Below are 20,315 nucleotides of genomic sequence, written 5' to 3'. Positions count from 1 at the left end.
TGCTTATATATGTATATAGTATGTGTAGAATGAAATATTAACCTGAATATAGGCTTTACACTAATACCCAGTTAGATTTGTGGTAAATTCGGATGACGTTTTTTGATTAGAATAACAAGTAGCTATCGGAACAATACTTTTTGTTCTCGCACTTTCATTGAAAGTCCTTTCTTGGCAAATTGATTTTAAAAACGGAATAAATTTGATAAGGTAATTTGCACATCTCAGCGTCGTATCTCTGGTATAGAACCTTCCAATCTGTTATTTGTAACCCTTACAGCCAGCCTTATAGCACAATAATCTTTATAAAAGGTAAACCGTCAGATAGAAGAATTTGCGGTCTTCTTAGGGAGAGGACCCTTAATTTGTTAAATCCCGATATTTTATATGCTACACTACTAGCACTAGCTGCCAATTAAAACCATACATTTTTTATATATATATAGATATATATTTGAATAAAAACAAATACAAGCAATTGCATTAAAAGATATACATAAACGTATTAAGGTTACATGAATAAGCGTAGAACGGTTAAGATCTGGAACGTATTGATCAATCAATCAGGAAACGCACAGCCTTCTGTGCTTTGGTTGGCGATGTTGCAGCAACTGTCTCCGTTGACTGAGTCAAGCTACTGTGCATGCCATGAAGTACAACCTCCAATCGAGCGAGGGCATCCTGCAGATTAAGAGCCAGTTCACCAGCATCTGGATGATTCTCCCGCTCACGTATTGACTGTTCGCAGTGGCGTCGCAATCTGTGAGCAGCTCTCTGGATAATCTGCAGCTCCTGTTGCGCCAGTTGTGGAAAGTGACAACTATTGTTCTCCGGCTGCTCTTCCAAGTCGTAAGTGAGCAGACGTTTGGTGTATTGGGCTGGATTGCCGCTGGGTGATGCACTCGCTGGTGTCTTGGCTGGGGTCGAAGTCTGGTGGGGTGTGTTGCTGAGCAGTCTCTTCATCGGCTGCTTGAGCAGCACATCCTTCATGGCGCTGAGATTGAGAGCAATCCGACTGGAGTTGTGCGTGTCATTGAGCGTTTCATTTAATTCAGCATCCATGGGCTGCCAGTCCACTTCGACACTTTGGAATATATTGCTGGCACTGCTAACGCCTGATGCCTCTCGCTGCAAGTCCAGCCAAACGGTAAGACGAGCTATGGGCCACTCGGCCTTCAGGGATTGTTGCTTGTCCACAATCAGGATGACGGTGCGAAGTAACCCGAATTCATCGGGCGTTTGGGTTTGGCGAAACTCGATGTGCTTCATGCCCACCTGACGACAGCGCTGGGTGGCTTCCTTGACCATCAGCTGCGTCTTATGCAGACTCTCCTCGCTGGGATTTAACATGATCCTCTGTATATCCTCCAGCAGCGTAGACTTTTGAGCCGGTGTCGAGACACTGGCCACGCGACTGGGCGTTTGCAATTGTTGAGCCAACGCCTGACGTTCTGTCTCTAACATTTCACTGTTGCACTTGTACTTGAACTGCTCCAGCTCGAGGCACTGCAGCCGCTCCTCGAAGTCACGCGCATGTTGCACACGCTCCTGTTCGATACGCGTGAGCGCCGCGCGCTTCTCCGCCTCCAGTTCGCAGCGCAGTTGTTGCTCCTGTTTCTGCAGCACCTCTTGATGAGCCAACTGAAAGTCCACCAGTAGCTGCTCCGCCTTGCCACGCTGACTGCAGAACGGATTCGAAATGCGGAAGTAATGCGACCCACCAATAACCAAGCGATCGCCATGGAACAATTGACGTCGTTCGCCCAGCAATTCACCATTCACATACGTCTCAAAATCCTCGCTGCCTGGACTCACGAATAGCTTGCCCGAACGTTCGTGCTCAATGCTGCAATGCTGCAATGCCACCAGCGGACCGTCCAGCACAATGTCGGGCAGCGGGTTAGTTGCCGCACCAGGCAAACGGCCTCGTCCAATATGCACTATGCCCGGTGGCAGTAGATAGAAGAGTGTTCCACTCAGCATGGGATCTGCCGCTAAATTGACCAGACACGCCTGCTTCTGTTCGGCAGTCAGTTCCAGCGCGAGACCCTTCCGCTTCAGCAGTCGCAGCTCCGATTTGCGCAGATCCTCCGCCTCCTTCAACTTTTCCATCCATGATTTTTGTGCACGATTCAGTTCCCGTTCACGTTCGGCAAGCTGTTGACGCAACGCCTCCACTTCTGTGTCATCCACCGAAGTCTCAATAATGATCTTGCGCGGTGCTGGTGGATTGTTGTTGGCGGACAAACGTCGCTGTCGCTCGTATTCGTTGCGCAGTGATTTTAGACGATCGACCTCGGCCCTCAAGTCCCTAATGATCTTGTCATGCGGTGATTCATTCACTTTCACCCGATTCACAATGGAACGAGCCTTGCACGCATACCGCAGCGTGGCCAGAGTCTCGTCGGCATGGAGACTAGCTGGCGATATGGTGGCCAGCATCACGGTCTTCGAATTGCCGCCAAGATTTTCCTGTAGCGAAACAGAAATTGAAATGTTAATCATTACTTCTTTGTTTTTGGTTAATATTTAGGTGACAAGTTTTTGTCATTTGCTTGACAAAAACTTTTTAATGACACAAAATGCAAGCGACTGGAAATAATAGGTTTTTAATTTAAAAATTTTTTTTTTTAAACAAGTTTTTAATTTTGATTTTTCGTTATCTTTTTATAGACTTCGCGCTTAATTAAAGCGCCAGAGAAAATTTGTATTTTTATGTAAATGGGAATCGAAAAAATTTGGGATACCTTATATTTTAGCGTAAGAAGTGAATTTTCTGATAGTTTTCATTTATTGAGCAATAATTTCTTAAATACATACTATATGTACATACATACATATATAATGGGAATAGTAAATTCATAAATTACAACGAAAACAAAAAAAAGTATTTTAGGACATTTAGAATTACGTTCAATCTGAGTTGTAAATTTAATTTAAGCTTTGTTTTCGAGATAAGATCCATAGTATAGCATTAAAAACAATTCCTTAGAGGCTTATGTTTCTGTGTAATAATTGCCCCTTATCACTGATAAGCACAAAGTGCAATTCGGAAAATGGTAACGGATAATGAAAATGATTGATTAGCTGTGTGTGTGCTCAAACCAAGATCTGTGCAAATATACACTTGAAAGCACTTACATATGTGTGTACCTCAACATATGAGTAAATGAGTTTTTACAGATATACATAGAGTGTATGTCTGTATTTACATACACACGTTCTTATTTCCACATGTGGAGGGTCTTAGCAAAAGAATTATGACCTCCAAAGATAGAAGCTTATCAGTGTTGGCAGGGAACCCTTCTCTTCTGATAAACTTTTAAAGTTTAAACAGACAAAGGCAAAGACAGCAACAACGATAACCGTTACCCGTTATGGTAATCAAAAGCGAGATAGCTAGCTGTTTAGTTGTGCCAACAAAATAAATAAGTACGTACGTTCCATGTGCATCTGAGCAAGTAAGCATGTGAAGAGCGTTCTCGCATATACACATGTATTAGTAAGTATGTATGTATATGTAATGGACACTTGTTTGATTGACTCTCCAAGTGGGGTCAGTAATAGATTGACAAAAGAAAGAGAGAGCAAGCGATATATGTAGCTTGCTAGTCACGAGAGTCTCAGTTTGCATAAACTGCGTAGCAGCTGCAACGTGGGAGTGTGTGAATGAGCGAGCAAAAGAGAGTGTTCAAAGTGCTTGAATGTATGTACACGTTTTACAGTGATCCATAGTCTTCAAAAAATGTCCCAAAATAATACGTACGTATTCTAAATTTTGTTCGTGAACACTGTGCCTAGTGCTATAACTGATAAAAAATTCAGTTTTAATCGAGGGGTAACTGAAACACACATCCGCTTATATGGTACATTGCCCTTCGAATGACCTCAAGGGGGCCTGACCTCTAAGGGGCCGGTCTAAACATGTTTCTTGTCACGTTCACGTGTCCGGGTTGGTGCCAGCAACATTGTTGTCACTGCAAACCACATTAATGTGTCATGGTTGTGTGCTTAATTCGTCAGTAAAATATAATTTGGTAATTTTCTGCTATATTTTTGTCCCCAAACCTGTTATTGAGGCATCTGCTTTCTATATATAGCTAGCAGCATGTCCAGAGTATGCCCTCCCACTTCTAGAAGCTTGTCACGATATCACACAGAGATGTCGTGTACGCAAAATACTTTAACCACAAAAAGTTGCTAAAAGGCGGTATGTACAATCAAAAAATGCAAACAACTTAATTAAAATACGTCAATATGACGTAGGTAGATTAATTAACACAAGACATAAGCAAATTATATCAATATTTCACCTTTAACTTAGTCAAAAGTTTATAATTTCAATTTTTATTGAAAACAAAAATAAGCCTAACTTCTTAGGAAAGAAAGTTCGAATACCTCTTTAATGCTGAATATTCCAATTAGTTGTGTTCGTTGTATCCATCAAAATATCAAGATTTTTAATATATATACACTGCATTTAAAATTATTTGTATTAATTGACAGCATGGTAAGACTTTCTTGCTTGACAACGGGATTTCATGAGATTTATAGATCTTACCATGCATACAGTCTAGACGTCGATTAGCAAACGTATGGCAATACTTGCCCTGAGCTATACGAAAAAGTATGTCCAAAATTTTTGGTTTGAATCTCGTTATAAGACATTCAGTTTGCTTAAGGTGACAATTTGTGTATCAGCCATTTGTTTTAGCAACTTGGCGTTAATAAGAAAACCTTCCGACGTCAGTATTTTCCATGCCACAAACAAATTTAACATATATTAATTCGTAATTTCCATGATTCATATGGAAAATTAGCTATTTTTTATCACTCAATTCATGCATGTATTACTTCCAATCAAATGAGTAATAATATTGCAAAAATTATGTTGCGTGCCACTGTGCAGATGTGTCTCTATAAGTGGGAATGAAATAGCAATAAGGGAGGACAGTAGCAGCATGTGCTAAAGCTTTGTAGTGCACGAGACGTACAAAGCAACAATGAACAACTTACAGATGACTCGATTTGTAGATACGGCGTAAATGAATTTAAGCCATGTAAAAATGATAACAATATTAATTAGTCATATAAAATAAATAATTACATTGCTAAATAAAATCACAGTTACAGAAAAACAATTTAATTCGTTGAAGATGTATTAGTATTATTATTGGATTAGTGCGTAGTTAATATCGCATAAGTCCGCACAATCCAATAGTAGTCGCATATAATAAACAAAAGTAGAAGTATAACGTAAGCAAACAAAACAGCGAGAAAACAAAAACAATACTAGGCATCGCGAAACGAGACACGAAGTCGGCGAAAAACAACCCGAAGCTACCAAACGAAGTGCGGGCTACAAAAATGCAGTAATATGGCGTTCGGCTTTCAGTTTCAGTTTTGAACTGACGACGTAAAGAGCAAAACGGAGAGCTCCGTGTATTATTCCTAGCTGAATGCATTTAAATTCAATGCATATATAAACTGGTTCTATACCTTGACTTGGTATTAAGAGTGTAAAAAAGAAACAAGAAAAAAAAGCAATTCGCGTTATTTGACAAAGAACGTAAAGCGCTTACGTGAATAACAAGAGTTCATTGCACGTTACAAAGAACATACATATAGACTGCCCACAACAAAAAGCAAAGGCAAAGTGAAACGACCTCGCATAACGTACGCGCGCAAAAAGCAACAAAACATAATAAAAACAACAAAAATCAAACCCACATAAATACTGTGTGCAACCCACTTACACAGCGAGACACATTTAAAATAAACAACTACAACTATGGATGTTTGGGGTGTATTTGTTGGCGACTCTACGCTATCATATGGTGGCTCTGTGCGCAGCGGCTACTACCGTGATTACGAGCAGTTCCCGTATGGCACACTGGAGCACTCAAATACCGCCAGTCCGTATCCGGCCAAGGATTCATACAGTCGAGTGCAAGGTAATTAGCAAACATTAATAATGATAACACATTAACACAAAACCCACACAAACAACCAACCGCGTGTCGCTTGCGTCAGCTCAATGCACAGTCTGCGTCAGTTAAATTTGACTGGCAAATGCAACAAATCTTCGGGTCAGTCAGCTTTTTGTCAGACACCAAATTGAATAACATACATATGTGTGTGTGTGTCTGGGAGTGGGCTGAAAGCACTTGCACAAAGTAAGTGCATGCGTACGAGTGTTTTGAATATTTATAAATACAATGAACACATAAACTTTCAGAAAAAGTATCATTGTAAAACGCATCAATTGCAAAAATACGCAAAATATATTGTATACATGCATACATATATAGACTCATTTGCTTCGTGTTATGAATGCCCACAGTATTTGTTGTTTTTGCAAGAATTTAAAAATAGCCGGACTGCTTTTTGAAATGGTGTCCATATGTATTTGTGAAACACGCCTTAATTTGCGCACATTCGCAGATACATACATGTGTATGTAAGAATGTGAATGTGTTAGTCTCTATCAGTGCGTGCACTGTTAAAACGAAGAAAACACGGCCACCTACAGGGTGTTGCAAGCACAAGTTTATCATTTCTCTTATCACATGTCACATGCATTTATTTTGAGCTCGTGTGTACATACTGTGAAACTTTATTTACTTTGTTAAGTAAATAAAAACCGACATATGCACGTGAAATATAAAGGCGCAAGATTTGTGAATCGTGTTACAAATTAAAAGCAAATACTATTGGAATTCTCGTCGAAAGCGCAAATAAACCACAATTCTTAAACCATGCATCGTTGTTGAGGTTTTTCAATTAATCATAGGCTAAGCCTGACTACATATGTATATAAATCATATCCGCTTACATGCACAAAAATATATACATACATATATGTTCGTACTTATCTACCTGATAGACCGACTGTACCATACCCATATGCTGAGCAGGTGTTTGAAGCCACCGAGCCAAATAAAGAAAACAGTAAAAGTTGCGACGCAATAAAGAAATCCATAGTATAAACGCTTGTGTAAACCTTTTTTTAGGCAGCACATCAAAATCATCGTTAACCATCATATGACTAATTATGCATAGATGCAACGCAATAGTAACTTATATATGACGGCAGATTATGGCTAATAATTTGCGATAGACTGATAGTCAAGGCCGCTTATCAAACATTTGCCGAGTACAATTACTGAAATATAGTCTATTTATATACCGGCGCAGTGCTTTAATCAATGAAAACAATTTAGACGATTAATTGGTCCCCTACAACAAGCATACATATGTACCTAATAAATCGCAAGCTTAATCTACAGCGTGCTTAGAGGACACCCTGTGTCAACACATGTCACAGGGTCAATCTAGCACACAAAACTTGCGACTACGTGACGTTCATAACGTGACGTCACGTCAGCATCGCCTGCTGTATCTAGAAAAAAGGGGCAAAGCGCGTGAGCACGACATGGTGGGCACGTAGACCAGGCAGGCTAGAGCAGAGAGAGGGAGAATCTTTTGGCGGCCGCATGTATGCATGTGCGACTGCGCGTACGTGTGTGTGTGCATGTGCGAGTGCGAGTAGGTCGAAAACAACCTTGCTGAGGCGGCCATGTGTAAACAGATTTAGTAACGTTATTTTCGTTTTCTCTTTGTTTAATTGCAGAAAAATGTAAGCAACTGAAATCGGAGAAGCAACTGCGCAAGGACTGTCCCTTCTGCAAAGAGCACAAGAAACGGCCGCTAATCAATTACATGCGCAAACGTGAGTCACGCAAGCATCACGAGAGTATCTGCGAGGATGAAGAGGAGATGCATGAGCACGAGCACGAGCACGAGGTGCAGCATCAGATGCCATCACTATCGACCGTTGTGCCCACGCAACAAAGCTGCAAAGTGTAAACACACAACCATAACACTCACACAAGCGCTTCCCTAAGCAGACAATTTAGGACAGGAGAGACAGACAGGTGGCAAAATCAATGCCAAAATAACCACAGCAAAAACAACAACAACATCAGCAATTCACAATGCCATATAAATTTAGTCAAAGACAAACAAAAATTAAACAAAGCAAAAAATAAGGAATGAGAACTAGAAGGAGAAAAAAACATTGCAAAGATGCTGCGCGCCTGCTGGGCATACATAATTAACTAGTAGGAGCGAGAGCGAGATAACAACAGTAACTACAATAATCCAATGCAACTGTACCTACACATAAAATGGTTGCGTGCATTTCCGCCTATGACGTCACACTACCATTTACAACTAAACAAAGAAAAAACAAAAGCAACAAGACCTTTTTTGTTGCTGTAAACTTGATACCAATTTACAATACCGTTGTTTACAATTTCTTTTCGTACAACACGTTACCGTTTTTTATACACGTATAAAAAAACGTAGCGCAATTTGTTAATTGACTTACAATCCAAACCAACCGCCCCGCTTGGCTACTAAAATGACCTTAGGCAAACAGCATAGCTAAATTATAAATGTACAAGAAAAATAAGACAGCAAATGCAAACAAAAACAAAACAAAAACGAAACAAAAAACATGAACGAGGGAAGCAAAATTGCCAGAATACCAGAAATATTTTTCTATTTTGCGTACGAGACTGAGTAAATTGCAGTAGAACATTTATTATTGAAGCAAATGTTTTTTTATACGAAACAATTGATTTTCAGTTTCTATTCTTTATATGAATTGGGTAAATTGGAACATTATTTACAGGAAAATTATACATTTAAAAGCGAAAAACAAAAATGCTCCATTGGCGCCTAAAAAAATAACATTTTAGTATTTCCATCCTATATATTTGTGTGTTTAGCTATATGCATATATAGTTTTGACCCAGCTTTATATCCTTGTCTATATTAGACACCCTAATATTTATGAAACAGAAAAGAAAAAACCACTCCCCCAAATGAAGTTTGCACAGTTTGGGCTAAAAACAGCTTGGCTAGTACAAAAAGGAAAAGCTGAAGTTTAGAAAAAAAAAATATATGGATTGCCAATATATTACAGCTTAAAGAAAGATATATTTAATTGATAGTTACAGCAAGTTAAGCAAGTTATAAATGTTAAAAGATTTAATAAACCTGTTATTGCCAGCTATTGAATTGATTTTATTAACTAATATTAATGTGCAACAAATTCATAATTGCAGTTAAGATTGTTCATTGATAAATCTAAAGCGAAAAGCTCGCAAAACTACAGCCCATACTGTGCAACTTAGATGGAAAACATAAAAAAAAATATATATATATATTGTTAACAAGTTAAGAATCGAAAAATGTGTTTTTTGAACAATTTGCTTGCGGGAATCGAGAAAATTTTCAATTTATAAATTATTATATACCATTTATTGTATTTATATTTAAGTTATGCGAAGAAAACAATTCTATACAAAATATTCAATAAAAATGTTATTGGTATTTCTTATAACTCTTTAACTGTTTTTATTTTGGAATAAAAGTGAGTGGAATTCAGGATATGAATCATATCAAGTAATCTCTTTTTTGGTGGCAAATTAAAAAGCTCGTTGCTAGAGTATACAAAATTAAGATAAATGATATCACTATTAATGCAAATGGAGCCTGGTGCCAGCAAATGTTGAGTAATTTGCTAAATTGAGACAATGAGAGTCTGGAAAAGCTGCGAAAGCTCTATTAACAAATCATCACAAATGATTTATAAATGTTTTCGTACTTTTCTGTATGTGTAGATAATGGAAAGGCTATCGTTATGGATCAAAGCCCCGTTCGTTTCATTCAACGCAAAAATTTCAGGTTTGTTGTGGAATTCTCTGTGTTTTCCAACAAACTTTCCGAAACTACGGAAATGTTTTAGTCTCGCACACTTTCGCTAATGAAAATCTAATTAATAAGTTGAAAGATTAATAATTTCTTATATGCCAAATGTGGCTTAATAATAGCATATTTAAGATCATTTTCATTTTAAATGACCTCTCAGTTTGTGTTCTGGTTTCAGACTAAGTGATCTGACCTGGAACTTGGACCATGAAAAAACGGCGTCATTTCGTGTCGTCGACAATTGATGCGGTCAAAGTTTTCGCTTGTCCCACATAGATTCAATTAAAGTAGATTCGGTTTGCGACATTTGACATAATTGAATTTGATTAAAATTATTAAATATTGCCCAGTCGCTAAATCATTTCAAGTTCTGGCTACTTTTAACCGCACTTCAAGTACAAGCATACCGATGATTGAAATTAATCTATCCCTGAATGCTCAACCACTTCTGAGCCACTGAAATGGCGACCCGTGACTGACTGCTAATCAAAGTGTAAACACAACAACAACCACAACAGCAACAGCAACATCAATAACAATAACAAAAGCCATTTCACTGGGCTACAACAGCACATGGAAGCCATATAAAATATGCAATTTACTATATACTCGTTGTTGAGTGTGAGTACAATGAATTTGATTCATTTAAAATTCAATGTTAACTAGTTTGTGCATGGGAACGAAACGGGCCCTGAGGCAAGGGGATTGCAAAATATGGCAAGCTTATATTACAATTGTTGTTAGAACCGCCTGGGTGGAACCACAAAAAATCAACACTACAATTATACTAAGTAGGTGCTTAAGGGAAGGTGACATAACTACAAATTACTTTCGAGTCATTTCAGAAAAGTTGGATTTGTCTTCGACAGATATTGTGATGAACAATAATAATCTATGATTATTTCTATGAACAAAAAATCAAATGCCTGTTTTCCAGACTATTTTTAGTATGATAAGTGGTTACGTATACTTAATATATGCAACCTGCAGAAATATTTTCAACCGTCTTTTCAACACTTCTCAGGAGGCAATGTAACATTAAGGTAAGTGGTTAAAATATGTAACTCTTGTGGTTGCTTTTCGCGATGAGACGAGACGAGAAGGAATGGGGCAAATAAATGAAATTTGGATAAGTTATAAGAGAAATACATATATTTAACAGTACAACAAATTATGTTCATAAAAAACAAAATAGTGGTGATATGGCCCGACGTTTTTCGCTGGAAAATTTGAATCTGCGGTGGTTTAAAAACCTCTTAATCTAGATCAGTATAGCTATGATAGATAATGTCATATGGATTACTGAACACAAAAGTTAGAATCACCAGATCAATTCATAAAAAATCCGTACGACATTCTCTGCGCATTCGCTGTCTAAAGATATGGTCAACATTTTACTTTAAAATGTTGAAATTGTTCGAGTTGTAGTGCGTGACAATTTCAAAAACAGTTTTTCGAGTAAAACAGTTTTTCGAGTAAAACGCGTTCTAAGTTTTGATATGCAATTACATTACATGTGATGCTTGCCTTACTAAATTCGAAATGAGGGTAAAAATAAATTTATTTCCGCCCATTTTTTGTTTTCAGTACTGTCGGATTAGTTACAACTATTTGTTAAGCAAACAAATTTGAAAATTCTACAGTGGTGTTTACAACAAAATGAGTGAATAATTTAATTATTTTAATTGCTTCCCTTTGAGAATCTTTTTGTTTCCAACTGCTGTTCGGACCAATAAATATGATAATTATACATAGGCATCATATAATTATAGTATCATGCCAGGAAACGTGTTCGCTAAGTGTGCAAATCCGAAACCCTAACGCCACAGACCGTACCGACTGTTGCTAATTTTAAAATACAAGTAAATAAGCTGACGTAGACATCAGACAGCAGGCACGCGTGTTCAATTTGTCAAACTAGTTAGAGAATTAACATAAAATAATAAATGTTTTAATGACGTACAGACTTTCCACCTTATCGGTGACTTTTTCTGGAAAAATTTAACTTGTAAAAAAAAAAGCAACAACAAGAATATTGAGCGATAAAATGCCTCATTAAACACAAAATTGTGGTAAGCGACGCTTGGGAAAATATCATAAAATGCAGTGCGGTTAACAAACTTTTGCACACGAAACCTAAAAAGTGTTTAAAATGATTTTTTTTTTGATTTTCACTTGAACCACAATTGAAAGTTTATAAAGATATGTAGCCATAAATTTGTTCTGCAGTTTTGAACTGAAGTTAGCAATGTAAAGGTTTAAACTTGATTTACAAAATAAAAAAAAATTACAAAAAAAAAAAAAATCTTACTAAATCAACAATAGAAAATGTTACAACGATTACTAAGCAAACTAAGAAGCAAAGAGAGTAAAACCTCAAGGAGCAAACAAAGCGGACAACAATTTGAGATGGGAGTGCTAAAAAAGTCGCAAAGCTGTAAGTTTTCACTATAATGCGTTAAGTTGTTCGATAAGAGTTTAACTGTTTCCGCATTAGTGACAGTTTTGACACAGATTCAATGTAGAATTGATTCCAGATTGTGTTTAATAATAGATCACTTCAAGCACAACGCAGATGACGTTAACCTGTTTGCAATTGAAGAATTGTTGTTCTAGTATTCTACATTTTGAATTGCGACTTTTCTTCTATTGTGCTAACTCTTTCTAACTATTTCCCACATTAATATTATCTCAGGTAAAAATAAAAGCCTCAAGCTTTGTTTGCTTTCTATTAAGTTAATTAAAATTCAGTTGAGATTATTATGAGTGCGAACTATCAACATGGCAACTAGATTCCAGTTAGTATAATGAATATATTCTACTTGTTAGGTGATCGGTTTGCTTAATCTTGAATTGAATTACTAAATTACAAATATTTGAATTGTTTATTGCAGGTCATAAGGATGGCAGACTCGGCAAAACTCGTTGCAATTGTGAGCCAACGGCCTGCAAATGTAGCAAGAAGAAGCAACAGCAACAACAACAACAACAGCGACAGCAGAGCTTGCTGCTTTCACAATTGCGGCGACGAGGAGCTGATAACTTATCAAGCATTATATTATTTTAGTACTATGTATATGCAAAGCAAATAAAAAATAGAGCAAAAACAAATACTTGTACTCGTATGTACACACACTGTCAAAGCTAACAGAGGGTGTGTATTTAAAAATGTTCCGCGTTTACGACATTCGCTTTAAAGCTCTTTATATATGTTATATATGTATGTGCTCACATATGTACATACATATATAATTCATGTATTTACACAGATTGTGAAGAGTACTAATTTTAACTGGTTGCTGAAGTTATCTACGAAGTGCAGTGGAAAAATCAACGCAACAAAATACTTGGAAACGAAGGAACCAAACCAAATAAAAAGAATTAATTTAAATCATTCGAGATTGTGCCATATCTGAAAGGTTGACAAGGCCACGACGTTGCACACTCTTTGCGGGTTATCAAAAGGTTCTGTTATCCCCAATTAATACACACGATATGGCGCCGTATATTATTGATATTGAATTTCAAGTTGATTGCGAAACATTCAGCCTCAATAATACACTGCACTAAGTGCTTTCAGCCACTAAATACTTGGCTATGGTTTCAGCAAATACTTGTAGTAGTATATTGTAGTATTCAAACTTCAGGTTAGCCTCTAAACAACTATTTAATTCTCTCTGGACTTTGGAATTGTGATTCAAGAGGATTCAAACAATGTTTCGATAGTTGTGTTTACTCATTGGAAAAGCACTCTGTAAATTGCGTATTATTCCCCTGTAGGGAACACTCTCAATTAGACCCGTTATGTGAAAATCGGAAAATACTCTAATAGAAAACAGGAGCGGACTAATGTGAACCTTGAAAAGAGACACAAAACATAAATAACGCAATTGATTCTATAAAGCTGCACCCCTATTTCATTGTGCTTTATTACCGATATAAATAACTTTATATTTATTCACAATTACAATTACGACACCAATAAATACCACAAATAGAAATTCTGAGAATGAAATATATAATGAAATATAGTCAAACTCGATCAAGAATTAAATATGCCTCGAAAGCGCATACATAATGAAATCTCAATTTAGATAAAGACCCCAATCGAACTAGCACAAAAATGATAAAATAAATTAAATATTTTTCAATTTTTGTTCTTCAAACTAAAAGGTCAACGCCAACTTAGTTGTCTTAACGAGATCAAAAGCTGGGGCCTAATGAAATCCGCTCCTGTTGGTCATCGTACGATGACGTAAAGTGTAAGTCGTATTTATAGCAAGGTCAATTAATAATCAACAAATAGACAACTTTAAGTTGAGGGACGGTCAGTTATGTGAACACTCAAAATGTGTCAGAAGTAGTTGTTTATTTTAAACTGAACAACAATATTAAACAAGCCAAAAAAAAACCTTATCTTAACTCGTGTTTTTAGGAGTACTTTTTTATAAGCCCCTCGAGTGTGACAAATTTAGAACTTTACGGTTAAATCTAATCACATGATGTTCCTTTACAACATCCATCTAAAAAGGGTGAGGTAATAAAATGCTAAAGCGTATTACATTCAAGTACGTTGCCTTCTCAAATGATTCTTTGTTTTTATGGCCTGAACTTTTATCTATTGTTCAGAAAACGTGTCATTACCTTTCATATATAAGTCGTAAATATTAAGCAAAATGCGCATCGACAAAAGATAAAAAGAGAAGCAAAAAGTAAATGTGATAAATGAGGACATTCGAGAGAGATAACTATAGCGCAAACTTAAGCGAAACTTTTAAAATATTGAGATTATTTTAATAATATTTATAAGCTTTAAACAATCTTATTTTTTATTCGTAAATAAAAACAATTTTTAATAGCAGGCCATGAGTATAAATTAACCAAAAGATAAGCACAACGGACCGGGTTATAAAGGTTGTATATTATCTGTGGATCTCAAGAACTTATCTCGACGATAAGCTAAAGGAAAAAGTGGGAAATTCTTCAGGAATGTGTTCACATCAACAAATATAAAGAAAGATTATCGTTACCATTTAAAGGATTATTCATCATTTATTTATATTAATCAAATTATTCAGACTTTATATATCATTTAATAAATTTTTAAAAAAATCATTCCAATGGGAGAATAAATTATATTGCTTAATATGGCTTGCACTATAAAATTTTCGATAATCATATCACTGGGTGACGACAGCATTAAAAGCCAATAGATGACATTCAATCTGGGATATAGCAAAGTCCAACAAAATTATAAATACTTGAGTATCGATAAGCAACGGCTTTCAAGAGATTATCTTTCATAATTACAATGATATTAAGCAAAACAGTTAAAACGTGTGATGCAAACGAATAAAAGCATTTTTAGTTTAATAAATACTATAAAGAGAGAACGGAATAAACATTGCATATATCAAGAAAATGTATATACATACATATATTAATAAAAATAGGGAATAAATGAGATTTATCAACTTTGGAGATACTTTCACACCTCAGTCTAAAGACCACTTTGAAATAAACAATAATTATAACATCATAAATAATGATAGGCAATAGCATTCAAGTGATTATCTTTCATATTATAATGACATTAGGCGCAGCAATTAACACGTGTAATGCAAATGAGTTAATGCAATTTTAGTTATATGAATTCTATTAGAACTAAATAAACAGTAAATAAACGATATTTGCTTATCTTGTGATATATACATTTTAGATATATTCCACAGGGAATAAACAAAATTGCTCAACTTGAGAGAAACCTAAGTCCAAAGACCACTTTTAAATAAATAATATTTCTGACATCGTAAAAACCGATAAGTAATAGCATTAAAGCGATTATCTTTTATATTTAATTGATAGTAAGAAAGGCATTTAACACGTATAATGCAACTGAGTTTATACAACGCGTTTGTAAACGAGATTGCTGAATTTAGAAAATATAAAATATTAGATAAAAGTATTCCACTGGGAAGAAGACTGAATAAACAGGGAATAACCAAGATTGCTCAACTTTGAAGATAATCAGGTCTAAATATACATTCCCATCAAGAGAAGTATACAACACGTGTGAAGCAGACTTAATAAACAATTTAATAAAGCTTATAACTGTCATAAAAGAAAGACTAAGTAAGCAGTGATTAACAAGATCAACTTGAGAAAAATCTATGTAGGTCTAAAGAGCACTGACTACTTTCAAATAAACAATATTGCATTCAAGGGATTGCTCATCACATTATATTTCAACGTTAACCATTTGTCACGTTCGAGTTAGACCTAACAAAAGATTCAATAAATATATAAATATATATATAAATGAATATAAATATGTATATGTTATTGAGGTAAGTCAGGAAACAGGGAATAAACTTGGGAGCAAGCGCACTGACAACTTTCAAATGAAACATAATTAATAAAAGTTGTCGAGCAAGATAAGCAGAAGCCACAATACGTGTTGCAATAAAACGCATTGGAGTTGTGTAAATAATCGTAACTGATTAATGCGATTGGTCAATCCAGCCAAAGATAAAGCATAAGTAAACCAGAACGATGACAAAAGTTCGATAAGATTGTAGAAAAGCATTGGGGTGCAATATCAGAATGTTGCAATGACTTAACTTACCCGTAATAGCCAGGTGAGCACACTCTCCCGATAGGGCACAAATGTGCTGGGCGTGGCAGAGCCTCCTGCTTTCCGTGTGTCCGCGAGAGCAGCGATCACTTTGCCCAACGTCAGCAGACTCTTATTGATGCTGACGCCTTCTCGAATCCGTTCGCCATTTGAGCCCGAGACACTAATGCGTTCACTGCCCGCCAGATCGACCAAACTGATCTTACTGCGACGCGTTTGTCGCAATGTCACTGTGCCCGAATCCGTGTCCGAGGACGACATGCCATCGTCGCTGCTCAGATCCGTCAGATTGAGCACAATATTAAAAATAGAATGCGATCTCGAACTCTTGTCGTTCATGGCAGTCGAGGCTGTGGCCCGCTGGGAATTTCCTACGGCCAGCCAATTTCGCAGAGCCGAATAGGAGTCCACGGAATGGGCACTGAGATCTACAACGTAGGGACCAAATATGGGATGCTCGCGCACCTTGAGCGCCTGTCGTGTGTGCTGCGGAGTGTCAGGAGCAGCAGACGTCAGCGCATGCTGCACGCTCAGCAGATCGTGTATTTTCTCGTTGTAGATCTCAAAATAGCTGACCTCGACCTCCACCTGAGAACATAAAAGAAATTTTCGTTAGGCCAGGTACATATAATGGTAAAAACAAGTCATATAAACAACCTGCAGCTGATCCTTGACAGCATCGATGCGTCGAAAAAGTTCGTGGCAAAATCGCGGAATAATACCGGCCTCAGCATGCGGCGCATTACCATCTAAGGCCGCATCATCCAGTGCCTCAATGCCCATCATGCTGTACGATTTTCCTGAGCCCGTCTGGCCGTAGGCAAACAAGCAAGCGTTATAGCCATCAAAGGCAGTGTCAATCAAGGGCTGCGCTGTGCCCGCAAAGACAGCCAGCTGATCTGCATAGTTCTTGCGCTCTGGGTCGCATGAGTAGTACACTTGATCGTAGCTGAAGTAGTGCGAGACTCCTGCTGAGGCATCGGCACTGCTGCCCGACTGCACGGATAGCTCATTGTGGCCATGGACATTGACCACATTGCTGACATTCGCACGAGTGCATTCCAAAGTGTTCAGGGGACGCACGCGCACTGCGACAATCATGTTGCTCTCTTCGGCAATGCTGTGAAACGAGTCCATCAGCATGGCATCCTTTTCTTTTGTCTTGCTAGCCGACTTGCAACCTGGAGTCTGGCGCAGTGGTGTTGTTTTGCCTGGATTGCGATAGAGCGACGAAGGTGTGTAGCATGCATTTAATGCTGTTGGCTTTGGTTTCGGATGGGGAATCGGTGTGGCGATTCCACTGCTAAAGGCTGTGTTCAGCAGCTGATCGGAGTGGTGCTGATGCTCAGCACTGCGTTTGTTGTTGGGTGTGCGACAAAGGACTTTGCGACGCAGTCCACTTCCACTTCCATGTGCTTCCATGCTGCCACGTGCATGCGCTTGAAATTGATGAATACGTTGGCGCACCGGCGTGCTTTTGTTACTCATTTTGCGATAAGTTAAATCGAACACGCGTGTTTGTTTAAACAAATTAAAAGGTTGTTAGTTTCGAAAATAGCGCGCGTCGCGTCGTTTGTTGTCAATTTTTTCATGCTAGTGATGAACACGTTTCGATAGCATTTCCTGAGTTGCCTACGACACGGCAATATGTGTGTATTAAATTCACCTATCTGGCAACCCCATGCATCGTTTTGAATATGATAACTATTTTACTGATAACTATCACTATTTCTTTGGGGACATATTTTATTTTCTTAAGAATAAACTAAAAATAAAACGTCTAAAAACTTAATATTATTTTCAATATCATTTTTATTTCAATTTGTGAGTCTGAGTCTTGAAATGCAACACTGGCTTTCTATCGATGCTTTTACATTATCGATACTTCCAACTTTGTTGTTGTTTTTTATATTGCAGTTCTGTTTGCAGGCAACGTAGACAAAATAAACTACACATTTATGAGATTACAGAACAACAACTGAACAATATATCGTATAAAATTTGCCAACGATCGAACAAGAGTAAGTGCATTGCTCACTGTTCGCCCATTCACTTAGTAAAGCCGCAAATAACTTCCTTGTTTTAGCTCTACTGCCCGCTATTAACCAGCCATACACACATATAAATAAGAGCGTTCTAAGAGCAGGTTTTGCATTTGAAGCAAAACAGTGCTCGCGCACGTGCAATAGCAATTGTGTCGAATTCGTCTGCAGTCGCAAGCTAAACTCATTGCTCTCAGCATGTCTCAACAACCTGTCGCATTTCTGACGCGCCGCGAAACGTTCAGTGCTTGCCATCGCCTGCACAGGTAATAAAATAAAATCAATAAATTCAATTTGCACATTGACTGTTGACACTACAGTTGTATTTGCTTAAATGCTTTTGTTTTTAATTGTTTGGACAGTGGTGTCTCACCACACAAGTGTTGATTGCATTAAAAGACTTGTTATTGTTTTTGCAGTCCCCAATTGAGCGATGCAGAAAACTTGGAAGTCTTTGGCAAATGCAACAATTTTAACGGACATGGACACAATTATACAGGTAAAGCAGGTGCATTTATGTATTACACAAAATATGTTTCGTTTAAATGCGTGATTAGCTACGTTTTAGCATCCATATCGTATTACAAACTATTTACGCGAGCATAACCGCAACCATTGGAAATTTGAGACAAGAGGCGACGACGTTGAGACCAAGCAAATAAAACCTTGGCCGACAAGCTCGCTTATCAACCGAACAACCCATGTTCAAGTTCAACGCTCATTTCAATTTATTTCGAGAGCCAAGGCTGTAAAATGTGCGGCTGATAATGAAAGACATAACACTTATAGCCACATAGAATAATAATATAATATTAGTTAAATATAAGTTCTTCGATTAGAAGATTGATGATACATGTCAATAGTAATCAAAGGTTAAATCAAAACAGTTGACTAAAATCATATTGATTCAAATGATTTTTTATAGACGATCATTTCTTTGAAGCCTTCATTACTTTTACAGTCATATTTTAAAGTTTACGATTGGTCCAAGGACCACAGTATTTTCATTTATCAACAACACTTTGCTTCATTCCATTTAATAATCAGAAATACTTTGATAGAATTCTACTTTGATAAGTTCAAGTCAGATTGCTTATTTAACTGATTTCATTGTCAATTACAATAAAAACTTAAGCACTAAAATAGTATTCGAAATTCAATTAATTATATTGAAGCCCCTTTTTTAATTATTCACAGTTGAGCTAACTGTTCGCGGCCAATCGATCAACGGACTGGGATGGTGCTAAATATAACAGAGCTAAAGGATGCCATCGAAACGGTTATCATGAAGCGTCTCGATCACAAGAACCTGGATAAGGATGTCGAATACTTTGCCAAAATAGTAAATATATTTTCTGTCATTTCCCAACAGTTAGTTATAACACAATCCTCTTTTTGCAGCCAAGCACTACGGAGAATCTGGCCGTGTATATTTGGGATAATATACGCACACACCTGAAGAAACCAGAGCTGCTGTACGAGGTGAAAATATTCGAGACACCAAAGAATATTATAACTTACCGTGGACCTTATCAAATGAATGGCCTTTACAATCCAATTAACAAACGCATTGCACGCGACTCTTGTACCAATATATCATCGGATTCAGATTAAATGGGAGATTACAATCGAATTTTGGACCAATGCTCAGCGAAGCACAATTAATTATGCGCTACAACTAAAATACTTACACACAGAACACAAACATTATACATGATGCACATAGAGAACACATTTAGTTACTATCTAACGAGTTATACGATTTACAAAGTATATGCCTAGACTTTTATACAATCAATTGAATTTATGAGAATTATACGAAATAAATATAAATCTATAACAATCAATAATAAAAACAA

The 20,315-nt window shown here is 37.1% G+C and overlaps 3 protein-coding genes across 5 annotated transcripts; 2 read left to right on the top strand and 1 right to left on the bottom strand.

The window, feature by feature from the left end:
* Positions 1-472: 472 nt before the first annotated feature.
* Positions 473-18,010, bottom strand: LOC117563717 (kinesin-like protein KIF14). Its single transcript, XM_034242174.2, has 3 exons — positions 17,072-18,010; positions 16,406-17,002; positions 473-2,472 (listed from the first exon to the last, which is right to left on the bottom strand). The coding sequence occupies exons 1-3, from the start codon at positions 17,900-17,902 to the stop codon at positions 556-558; spliced, it is 3,345 nt and encodes a 1,114-aa protein (XP_034098065.2). The 5' UTR covers positions 17,903-18,010; the 3' UTR covers positions 473-555.
* LOC117563718 (uncharacterized) lies at positions 5,385-13,343 on the top strand. Of its 3 annotated transcripts, none has more exons than XM_034242177.2 (2): positions 5,385-5,954; positions 12,675-12,886. In XM_034242177.2, exons 1-2 carry the CDS (start codon positions 5,792-5,794, stop codon positions 12,845-12,847), a joined length of 336 nt encoding a protein of 111 aa, XP_034098068.2. In that variant the 5' UTR covers positions 5,385-5,791; the 3' UTR covers positions 12,848-12,886. The 3 variants fall into 3 exon arrangements, with proteins under 3 accessions (XP_034098068.2, XP_034098066.1, XP_034098067.2); XM_034242175.2 differs by lacking the exon at positions 12,675-12,886 and adding an exon at positions 7,634-8,623 and having other exon boundaries at positions 5,395-5,954; XM_034242176.2 differs by lacking the exon at positions 5,385-5,954 and adding an exon at positions 12,078-12,217 and having other exon boundaries at positions 12,675-13,343.
* Positions 18,011-18,312: 302 nt separating the features above from the next.
* LOC117566061 (6-pyruvoyl tetrahydrobiopterin synthase) lies at positions 18,313-20,315 on the top strand. Its single transcript, XM_034245517.2, is given in 6 exon segments — positions 18,313-18,435; positions 18,501-18,722; positions 18,876-18,955; positions 19,654-19,668; positions 19,671-19,798; positions 19,858-20,315. Coding segments are annotated over 5 exon segments (504 nt in total). The 5' UTR covers positions 18,313-18,435; positions 18,501-18,654; the 3' UTR covers positions 20,071-20,315.

This window comes from Drosophila albomicans, chromosome 2L (assembly GCF_009650485.2).
Source record: "Drosophila albomicans strain 15112-1751.03 chromosome 2L, ASM965048v2, whole genome shotgun sequence".
In the NCBI taxonomy this organism is placed as follows: Eukaryota; Metazoa; Arthropoda; class Insecta; order Diptera; family Drosophilidae; genus Drosophila; species Drosophila albomicans.
The sequence above is the reverse complement of the archived record's forward strand: the minus strand, read 5'-3'. Positions and strand labels throughout refer to the sequence as shown.